We start from the raw sequence: 12,166 nt of genomic DNA, 5'->3' as shown, positions 1-12,166 counted from the left end.
CTGATCAAATGTGTCAGTAAATTAATTTTCTATTGAAGTTTAAAAAAGAAAAACTAGATTCTCTGTTTAATAAATGAAACTAAAAGCAAAGCCAACAATAAGATATACATACAGAGAAGTGTTTGATGGGTAGTTAAAGCACACCAACAATGCATAAGAGAAATGGGCGGATTCAGTCATAATTGGTGATTTCGCACATCTGATAGAAACCAAAGATAAATGTGTTAAGCTTTCAAATCAAGGAAGTCTCATGAAGAGACCTACTGTGCAAGAACTCATGGCTAGCTTCTTTCTATAAACTGAAACTTGTATACATTGAATATTTCAAAAGTATTATTTGCTCATGTAGTGTTTGATTAAACCAGTCTTTGAAAGCAAAGACTTATAGAATAGATTAAATTATTTGAGAACTTTTTTCTGAAAGCAATTCTCTTTCATTGAGCATACAAGAAAGACTGAAATTTAGGACTAAGAATCTAAAAAGTTACAACTGTTCCTCAAAAAACGAAAACATATTTTAGAGCAACAAATCATGGAGAAAGACTTGTGTTTCAATGGTTCCTATTTTATTATATAATTTATAATTGTGCAGTATGAAATCTTGTCAATGATTACATTCTCTTTAAATGACATGATATAGAGAGAAATACACTAATAGCACTTCTCTCTTTCTCAGATTTATATAATATAACAGAACTTAAAATATTAGTAATAAGATGCCAATAAAATGTGAACTAACCTTGAGATGAGTGTGAGAAGGATTTCGCTTCATCACTCCTTGAGGAACAACTCTTTTTCTCTGTATTATCCACACTTGATTCTGCTCCAGCCATTAAACAATCTGGAAACTCAGGGGGAAGCTGAATATGCCTTTTGCGGTTTTTTTGATCATTCAAATGTAGAGGAAGTTTAATTACCTAATAAGAGATGGATCTGTTATCCAAACTGTTGAAAATACAACACACACAATTATCTCTCTTGAACAACCTAATACGCAAAATCCAAAAGGTCAATGACGAATTTAATTTTTCTAAAACTTATATTTGTTTTGTTTTGCTGTACTATAAAAAAATGCATTTTTTTGTATTAACAGGGTTACATAAAATGTCCCTGCTGTATATGTTTATTAGTTTCTTTGTTCTTATTTTTCAATTTCTTATTTCAAATAATAGTCTGGTAGTCATGCTGGAATAAAATTAGCAAATACTCATTTAATAGCAAGTATTTACTATCTTAAAAAAACAATATTTTAAGCTTAAAATTAAATGAGCATATTGTAGAATCAGTATGCAATTGTTTTCAACTTTTCTCTGTGTTTAAAATTTTAATAATAAAATGCTGGTGGAAATAATCACTGACACAGGAAATGAAGTATTCAGAAAAGAGAAAACAAGGCTGTCTTGCTTGCATAATTTTCCCTTTTACATTCTTTCATACATGCTCCAGGAGCTAAATCAGAATGGCTCCCAGTCTCCTCCTTAAAGCTCAGGGTTATTAGCCATGTGAGTAATGCATGAGGTCATGGCTGAGCCCCTCAGCCTGGCTCTGCAGCCCCTCTGACTGCGGCAGTTTTCTTAGTGAAGAGACAACAGAGGGAAATGATTAGGATCTAGCCGACTTGGCTTGTTTCCTTTCATCTCTTCTAAGGCTGCATTGCAAAACCATTTTTCTGCTCCAATATCTATCTCTTTTCTCTTCCCAAACCCAGGTTATCCTCTTCCTGAATAACTCTAAAAGGCTACTCAAAATTTTCTTGTTCAGAAATATTTGCATTTGAGAAAAATTCATATTAGAAAAAGTCATATATTTTAGAATTTCACATAGGGGAAAATAGGGTTTCAAGATAAGAAAGTTTTTGTGTTCATCCTCATGAAAGAGAATCATCTACATTCATACTCATTCTGCCTTACAGTCAGAAAAGCATGCTACTTGAATAACACGATTCTCATTAGTAAGACTCACTTCCGCCCACCAACCCTCCATGAAATATACACAGGAAGAAAATTTCTGTTATTGTCTATCAAATAAGGAAGCTAGTGGACAATTATGTCCATTTATAATGAATAATGGCCAGAGAACTCTACAGATAAATCATAATGTTACTTTTTTCACTAAGATTTTTTTTTAAATAGGAGAAAAAAAAGGTACCAATGTGTTCAAATTAAGTAGATTTTACTGAAATCAAATTATTCTAATGCTGTTTACCAAATAATCATGTTTTCTGACCTTGTAAAATTTAAATACTACTTTTTGATTTTCTCTCAAATATAAAATGTGTATCTCTTTATTATCAATATCTGTGCTACCTAAATTATCTTTTATGAAACAAAGCCCATGCCATAATTTATAGAACACTGAATGTTAGGTATCAATGATAATTTTAATGAAAAATTATAAATGCCTTTTACTTTATCTAATAAACATATACCCAAATTTATTTTCTTTCATGGCTGTATTTTCATTTTCATTTCATTTTTATCTCTATGTATAGTATTCAGGTCACCAATTTGATAAATAGTTTTACTGAGGGTTTTCTTCAAAATTTTGGGAGTGACTTTTTAATTACTCCTTTGGATTCATTTATGATCTTCCTTTTCACACTTATTTATATCAATGTTTCTAATCCTTAGAAACTTTTAAAAACTTCTGATCCTGAGGTTCACTCCAAAACAGATCGAAATAACTGGGAACAGGACTAGAATCCAATACTAGAGTGGACTGCCATTTCCTTCTTCAAGGGATCTTCCCAACTCAGGAACTGAACCTGTGTCTCTTGCATCTCCTACATTCACAGGCAGATTTCTTACCGCTGAGCCACCTGGGAAAACAGATTTATTTTTAAGGTGCCAAGCTTACTCCTTGGAAGGAAAGTTATGACCAACCTAGACAGCATATTAAAAAGCAGAGACATTACTTTGTCAACAAAGGTCTGTCTAGTCAAGGCTATGGTTTTTCCAGTGGTCATGTATGGATGTGAGAGTTGGATGGTGAAGAAAGCTGAACACCGAAGAATTGATGCTTTTGAACTGTGGTGTTGGACAAGACTCTTGAGAGTCCCTTGGACTGCAAGGAGGCCCAACCAGTCCATCCTAGGGGAGATCAGTCCTGGGTGTTCACTGGAAGGACTGATGCTGAAGTTGAAACTCCAATATTTTGGCCACCTGATGTGAAGAGTTGACTCATTGGAAAAGACCCTGATGCTGGGAGGGATTGGAGGCAGGAGGAGAGGGGGACGACAGAGGATGAGACAGCTGGATGGCGTCACCGACTTGATGGACATGAGTTTGAGTAAACTCCGGGAGTTGGTGACGGACAGGGAGGCCTGGCGTGCTGTGGTTCATGGGGTCGCAAAGAGTTGGACACGACTGAGCGACTGAACTGAACTGAACTGATTCCCAGGATGACTAGAAGGGCACATACTCATTTAAGAGTGGTTTTCTTAACAGTATAACCAGAGAGCAACAAAAATATATTTCGACAAAACATTGTAACTGAATTAGCTAAAAGGGGAAAAAAATGTCAATTAAATTTAAATAAAACACAAGAAAAATCATCACATAAGAAGAATATGTAGCTGATGATTTTTAGGTCAAAACTACATGCTTTCTGAACATGTCCATATACACTGTTTACCTCAGGTAGGTAGATAAGTAGGTAAACTGAAAAAAAAAAACCAATGGTAAGGAAGAAAACTCATAGCATTTCATGATACAAGCACTCTGGAAAAACAACATAAAGAGGTAGAATAAATGTGGACATATAGGACAAAAATAAATAGACCAAAATGTGTTGGAATACCTTATATTTCAAGTATGTTACTATTTTCTTTTTTGGATCCTCCATGGTATTGGCCTAAAACAAATTTATGCAACAGCTATTCTGCTAAAAGATTTGATTAAAAAATAGAATGCCAAGCCTACACAAATTAGTGATGTGTACCCAAGTTGTTTTTGTGTTTTTTTTTTTTTTTTAGTTTTTGATATAAACAAGGCAGCATACATTGAAGCCATGTATATGGTAAAGAGAGACTTCTAATGGCCACTTTCATCCCGTGGAAATGTGGGCTATCTATTGTCAGTCTCATCAAATGTCAAGCATCTGGAAGGCAGAGACCACATCTATCTGTTTTATATCTCTGGAACAAGCGATGCCCAACCCACAACAGAAGCTCAATAAGAACTCTCGAAAAAGAAATACAACCCCTGCCCAACATTGCTGAGACCAGTCTGCTCCGGCAACAACAGGCTGCAAACTGAGAAATCAGGGACTTGGATAACTGTCCTGGTTCATAAGACAGAAGTTTGGATTAAACGATCCTTAAGATTTCTACTAACTCTAGAATTTTGACCCTTGTTTGTAGACATCAATTTAATCTGCATTATGAGAAATCGGTAGTGGTAAAGAATCCGCCTGCCAGTGCAGAAGATGCAAGAAACGTGAGTTTAATCCCTGGGTCAGGAAGATCCCCTGGAGGAGGAAATGGCAACTTGCTCCAGTATTCCTGCCTGGGAAATTCCATGGACAGAGGAGCCTGGCTACAGTCCATGGGGTCACAAAAGAGTTGGATATGACTGACTGACTGAGCACAAAAATGAGAAATCAATATTGAGATAACCCCTATTATAGGTTTTTGATATTGATACTTATTGGAATTTTCAATAGCTAAAGGCTAGAGAAAAGCAGCTTTGGAAACGCTTTACATTCTTTTTCCCACTAACAAAATCCCATTGCAAACCTGAAAATAGAGATTGCACAGCCAGTGGTCCAGGTCCAAGCAAATCAGATCTTCAGTTTTCTTGAAGCTGTCGACTTTCTGATCATAATGTCCTCGGAGAAGTGGACACTTGAATTTTCCTTCCACCACATCCATACTGCTATCATACAAAGGAAAGGTTGCCCAGCCCACAACCTGGTGGAGATAAGTGTATTTCCCACGAAGGAAAAAGAGTTCAAACAAGAATGCCATGCCAAGTTCCACATCCTTCTTAGGCGGGAGTACCTAGGACAGATATGAGGACAAGGGAAGATTGGAATACTGGTATTTAGAAACACACCACAGTCAGTGATGCCTACAGATCATTTAGAGTTAAGAACTGCTTTGTCTCTGGAAAAGAAAGTGGCAACCCACTCCAGTATTCTTGCCTGGGGAATCCCATGGACAGAGTAATGTAGCAGGCTATAGTCCTTGGGTCACAAAGAGTTGGACACAACTCATTGACTGAGTATATGAGTGTGAAAGAGTTGATTTGCACTGTTATTGTTTGTCTTTAAAAACATAGCATTGGATGCACTTACATAAATAATGGTTATAGGCCAAGGTAATTGAGCAAATATACTACCATGAAAATAAGACCCAAAAAACAAGACAAAAAACTACCCTACCAGTTCAAGATTCTGCCTCCTATGAGTCTTAGGACTCAAACCTGTAATATGCTAACTAAAGAGGTACACTGTACTCTCAGTTCTTTTTGCTTGAGCTGGTATCTCTTTTGTTTAACTATTTCTATCTTTTGCCATTCAATTCAATTCAGTTGCTCATTCATGTCCGACTCTTTGAGAACCCATGGAGTGCAGCATGCCAGGCTTCCCTGTCCATCAACACCTGGAGCTTGCTCAAACTCATGTCCATCTAGTCAGTGATGCCATCCAACCATCTCATCCTCTGTCATCCCCTTCTCCTACTGCCTTCAGTCTTTCCCAGCAACAGGGTCTTTTCAAATGAGTCAGTTCTTCACATAAGGTGGCCAAAGTATTGGAGCTTCAGCTTCAGCATCAGTCCTTCTGATGAATGTTCAGGGCTGATTTCAATTAGGATGGACTGGTTGGGCCTCCTTGCAGTCCAAGGGACTCTCAAGAGTCTTCTCCAACACCACAGTTCAAAAGCATCAAGTCTTCAGCACTCAGCTGAAGAGTTATGGTCCATCTCTCACATCCATACATGACTGCTGGAAAAACCATAGCTTTAATTAGACAGACCTTTGTCAGCAAAGTAATGTCTCTGCTTTTTAATATGCTGTCTAGGTTGGTCATAGCTTTTCTTCCAAAGAGCAAGCGTCTTTTAATTTCATGGCTGCAGTCACCATCTACAGTTATTTTGGAGCCCAAGAAACTAAAGTCTGTCACTGTTTCCATTGTTTCCCCATCTATTTGCCATAAAGTGATGGGACCAGATGCCATGATCTTAGTTTTCTGAATGTTGAGATTTAAGCCAGCTTTTTCACTCTCCTCTTTCACTTTCATCAAAAGGCTCTTCAGTTCCACTTTGCTTTCTGCCATAGGGGTGGTGTCATTTGCATATCTGAGGTTATTGATATTTCTCCTGTCAATCTTGATTCCAGCTTGTGCTTCATCCAGCCTGGCATTCCGCATGATGTACACTGCATATAAGTTAAATAAGCAGGGTGACAATATACAGCCTTGACTTACTCCTTTCCTGGTTTGGAACCAGTCATTGTGGTTTTTTTTTTTTTTTTTTTTTTCTTGCCTGACATTTATCTTTGTATCATTCGTGTATCCAGCACAAGTGCTTTGACCAGAAGAAATTCTTTAAAAAAAAAAAAAAAAGGTTAAACAATCATATGCCAGAGAAATTAATCCTATGCAGAATGATAGCTTGAAGTGCTGTTACAAGGTCTACCTTTTCAAAGAAAAACAGTGTCCCGTTTAATTTTGTGACTCCTCTGAATTTCAGTTGACACTAGAATGCACATCATTGTGTAAGCAATTTGTCAGTGCTAAATAAATAGTGGTAGGCCTAAAGATGGACAGAACCATTGGATCAACCAAGCCACCGTTCATGTCCCCAGAAGAGAGATGGAGCCCATTCTTCAGCCTTTAAAAAAATTTTTAGGCAAGTGCAAGACACAAGTAATCTATTTTTTTTTAAACAGAGTATAGTCTGTTTTTTTTTTTTTTTTATTCTCTGTGAATAATTACAAATGGGCAAAGATAAGGACTAGTCTAAGACTATTTTATAACAATATATTTAACCAAAAGTGTGTAGGGATATTTTATATGATTTATGTAAATATTCCAAGACTTGGTTTATGTTTAAAATGAAGCAGAAGCATCTGTTGAAAAATGCCATAACCCTGTGGCAGCTGCTATTAAACCATTAACAGGATCAGGTTTCATTTAAACCAGATTTACCATTTTCTACAACAGCCCATGGGAGAGCTAAAAACATTAGGCACAAATTACTGACAAAAGAGATTCTTAATCAAGCCATACTTTTCATTTGGCTAGTTGGCTGCGAGTAACCTTTGTGATAAGAGAATAAGAGCTAAGTGAGGTAGAGGAGGAAAAAGGGGGTCAGAAACCTGTTTCCTACCACCGTTAAAAAATGAAGCTGAAGTGATGCTATTACAGTAATTTCATCAGTTTTATCCCTGCATTTAGAAGTGAAAACTAATGCTCTTCTTATAGTAACCTGGTCTAACTCAGGGATATGTTCAAAACAGATTAAGAAGTTGACCAGTACTGACCCAATTCTATCATCAATTTTCCTGTGGTCTTGGGCAAGTCACTTCTTTTTTTGTATCTTACTTTCCATGCACTCAAATTTCCTCACCCATAAAAAACAAAATTATAAGCATCTTCCTCATAGAGTTGATGCATTTGTCAGCTTGTATAACGAATATAAAAATGCTCATAAAATGTGAATGCACACAAATATTATTACTATCTGTCTTAAGACTTCATCCCAACTATTTCCATGACACAGATTACAGTTTATTTTCGTAAAGGAGAAAAGAGCATTTTAAGATTGATTGAACCTCATCAGATAAATATGTAAAACACAAGTATCATTTTGTGCATGAGAAGTAATTCTAGGCTCCCAAGCATAACCCCAACATCTGGTGTAAAACACCAGGCCCCACTGTATCACCTGTAACAACATAAACAAGAAGCCAGGCTTTGGGCACTAAGGAAAACTTCATTTCAGCCTATTTCACAAGATAGAGCTGTCATGTGAAATTACCCTGACAGTCCCCTCCTCCCAAAATAAATACTTGAATAAGACAAAACCTAGTCACTGATAATGACTGAAAAGGAGGATCAGAGCCATATGTTACCAAATAAAGGAATTTATCTGACAGCAGCGGTCATGTTAATCTTTCATTGCTTTTCTCATGCCGTATGTTATAGGAGAGATCTTTTGCGCAGTAATGTGTAGCTTGGGACTCATTTGTTTCCTCCATGGCAAGAAAGGATCACTAAGTTTCATTGTTATCTCTCAGAGGATCCTTTCCACAAACCTGAGTATTTCCACAGCCCTCCTACGAGGTGGACTTCTTTGTAAAGAACCTGCCTGCAATGTGGGAGATGTCAGAGACACAGATTCAACCCCTGGGTGGGTAAGATCCCCTGGAGAAGGGAATGGCAACCCACTCCAATATTCTTGCCTGGAGAATCCCATGGACAGAGGAGCCTGGTGGGCTACAGTCCATGTGGTCGCAAAGAGTCGGACACGACTAAAGCAATTTAACATACCTATGATGTGATGCTTCCTTATTTTTCTGTAGCTTTGTCACTGAATACTTATAATAAGGGAAATAAATGGATCGGTCTGCCCTCAACTATCAGTACTATCTCATCACAAAAGTCCTGGTAGTTGGAGGTCATGATTTTCTCAGAGTACCTTTATTTTCGGTGTACCATCAAGGGCATTCTTTTTGAAGGAAGAGACATTACGGGGTGAATTTCACTGCATAACATAAGGGTAATGCATTTGATCTTCTATACTATAGAAGATGCATGTGAAAGGAGAGTGGAGAACAAGCAGAAAAGAAACAAATGAGAATTTTTGAATCCTGAAGTTTGCACAGAGAATTGGAAGAGAAAGCAACATTCTTTCCACTTGGACACCAAATACTTTTAAATTGAAGCAACTCAGAAAGGATTAGGGAAATCTTACAAAATGATGGAAATGCACATTGACGAAGTATTTTTTAATTTTCTGGATTTTCTGAAATATTTGGAATGACTATTGTTTTCATACTAAGAAAAAGTTACTTTAAAAAAAGATAAAGTAATTTCAAAAATATAAGGCTTTCAAAGTTCTGCTTCTCCTTACGATGGAGATGTCATAAATGATGATAATTCTTACTGTAATGAAGAAATGATTTCAATTAAATTACAAAATTGTGTATACTTCTGAACTCCTTGAGGAACTTTGGACATAAAGAAATTTAGGAGAAACCAAATCTCAGAGAGGATAAACCCTTCATATATGAGTTAGGACTACAAGTAGCTTTAATCTCAAGGACCAGGCAAGGAAGCAAGTCTGTCATTGGGTGAGAGCCTTTGCAGGTAAAGGAGAAATTACTGAACTTTCAACAATCTTGGATTGATGTGCAATATCGAATGCACATAAGCCACTGAAATGTCGGGGGTTTGTTACCAGAAAAGAACAAATATTGACTGCCCCTGCTCTGCACTAACTCATATCCAGACTTTCATTTTTTTTTAACATGCATGAACACTGATGATTTTTTTTTAATAATTTTATTTATTTATTTTTCTCTCTGTTGTATCTCCATTGTTGAGTGGGCTCTTCTCTAGTTGCAACGAGTGGTGGCTACTCTCTCGCCGCAGTGCATGGACCTGTCATTGCGGGGGCTTCTCTTGTGGTGTAGCACGGGCTCTAGAGACCACTAGCTTTAGTGCTTGGGGCACGCAGCCTCAGGAGTTGTGGTTCCCGGCCTCTAAATCACAGGCCCAGGAGTCGTGGTACACAGGCTTAGTTGCTCTGACGCATGGGGGATCTTCCTAGATCAGGGTTCAAACCCGTGTCTCCTGCATTGGCAGGAAGATTTTTTTTTACCACTGAGCCACCAGAGAAGCCCTGACTCACATGCAGTCTTAACTACTGTATAAATATAATTATTCCATCAAGATAGCTTCAGAAACAGTTCTAAGTCACTGGATGTAAAATCAAAATTCTAGTGGCTCTTTAGTCAGTGGCTCATTGGTAAAGTATCCACTTGCCAGTGCAGGAGACAAAAGAGATTCAGGTTTGATCCCTGGGTCAGGAAGATCCCCTGGAGGAAGGCATGGTAACCCACACCAGTATTCTTGCCTGAAAGATCCCATGGACAGAGGAGCCTAGCAGATTACAGTCCATGGGGTCGTGAAGAGTTGGACACAAGTGAAGCACCTTAACGCGCATGCAAGCATGATAAAGTCAGTAGTGGAGGAACACGTTAATATGCACGTAACCTGCGCTTCTGTAGACAAGCAGAGTGCACAATAATACTTGAGTTGTTTGTCGCAGGTCTGCAATGATGCAGCCTGGACATGATGCTTTGGTTGGAATTCTTACAAATGCATCTTCAGTGGTTGTGACTTTATATATCTGTTACCTCAGTCCCAGTTGTTCAATCCTGCCCTGTTTAATCCTTTCTCTCATTTAAAAAGAAAGCGATATGTCCTCATGGGTTAAAAGCATGGGCTTTGGCATCATACAAACATGAGATCAAATCCCAATTCACCACTTAAACAAGTAACCTACCGTCTTTGGAAGGGTCTTGGTTTCATCATGTACAAAGTGCTGGGGAGGTTGTGGAGGAGAGGACTCGGAGGGCAAGGACAGTGGTGATGAAAAGGAGATGGTGGGTAGGGAGAAGGGGAAAAGGACACAGAGGTGTCTTTGGGAACTCATATTCTGTAAGGATTAAGGGTAGTCATGAAAGTAAATAAGTGTATTTAATTTGCATTAGAAAACAGCAAAGTGTTCTATTTGAGGCAAACAGTTCTGGACAGAGGAGTGGGAATTGATGCCACAGCACAGGGTAATCTAGGTTATCTAGTGAGAGTTTAATAGCACCATTTTATTTTCCTTTCCATTCCCTCAGCCAAGATAAATAAATAGACAAATTAGCTCTAATCCCCTGTCTTTCTGCTGCAGGATGAAAGAAAGTAATTATTCTTGGAAACTTATCTTGGCCTGGGGATCAAGGACAGAGGTTGGGAACAACTCTAACTATCATAGCTTTTGCACAGAAGAAGAGAGAAAAATTTTACACCTACACCATTGAAAAACCAGTGCTTTGTGTGCAAATGTAATAGCTCCAGTTCCCTGTTTTAGAAATTGTCTTTTTCAGTTTCTTAATGCTAACAGTGGAGTATCAACTGTTCATCTGTTGTTGTTGTTGCTTAGCCACTGAGATGTGTCTCCCTTTGCAACTCCACGAATTGCAGCCCACCAGGCTCCTCTGTCCATGGGATTTCCCAGGCAAGAATACTGGAGTGGGTTGCCTTTTCCTTCTCCAGGGGATCTTTCCAGCTCAGGGATCGAACCTGTGTTTCCTGCACTGGCGGGTCGATTCTTTACCACTGAGCCTCCAGGGAAGCGCTCGTCTCTATTGAAGTTGACTAAATGCCAGGTACTCTTTGAATCACTTTATCCTGATGAACTCAGTCATGATGACAATTGTACAAAGTAGATCCTGTTGTTTTCTCCATGTGACAAGTGACGCCCCTGAGGCAAAGAGAACTGGGGCAAGGTCAAACCCAAGGTTACACAGAGAACAGGTGTATAGGGCAGAGCGGGGATTTGATTTCCGGCAGTGTGCTGCAGAGCCATTCACGCGGGGCTTCCTAAGTGTTGGAGGTGAGTGTCAGAGGGCCCACCTTGGATTCCTGCTGAAGAGGCTCTGGACCACTCCTCTAAACCCTCTTTCCTGCCCCTCGTGATCCCTACAGACAGAGGAGCTGGGCTCTTTCCCACATGTTTCTCTGTATTCAGCCTGCTCCCTCCATCATTGCTACCACTGGGTTCAGCCATCAAAAGCAGGCCCAGAGCTTATCAAGAGAAAACATGCTTCCTCCAACAGAGCTCCATCATCCCAGCACCCTTAACAGCTTCATCTTCTGGGATCCTTAAAGAGTGAGTCATTCTGAATGTGTACATATGTATATATATATATATTTACAAATGCAAATGCCTGTATGTTTATATATGTTTATAAATATGAATGCTATATATTTGTTCATTTAAATATAAATGAACATTTATATGTTTGTATATTATTTATTTATATAAATATTTAAACATTTGTATATTATTTATTTATACAAATATTTATATTATTTATTTATTTATATGTGTGTATAAACACATATGGACTTCCCTGGGGGCTCACTGGTAAAGAATCTACCTGCC

At 38.2% G+C, this 12,166-nt stretch overlaps 1 protein-coding gene across 1 annotated transcript in view; it reads right to left on the bottom strand.

Annotated features, from left to right (window-relative positions):
* Window positions 1-12,166, bottom strand: part of LOC133059330 (uncharacterized) — a 231,626-nt gene that overhangs the window by 141,537 nt on the left and 77,923 nt on the right. Inside the window, 1 exon segment of the mRNA XM_061146304.1 lies at window positions 4,736-4,999. Coding sequence (XP_061002287.1) covers window positions 4,736-4,999 — 264 coding nt within the window.

The sequence above is a fragment of the Dama dama genome, chromosome 7 (genome assembly GCF_033118175.1).
Source record: "Dama dama isolate Ldn47 chromosome 7, ASM3311817v1, whole genome shotgun sequence".
Classification (NCBI taxonomy): Eukaryota; Metazoa; Chordata; class Mammalia; order Artiodactyla; family Cervidae; genus Dama; species Dama dama.
This window is presented reverse-complemented; position numbering and strand designations above follow the sequence as displayed.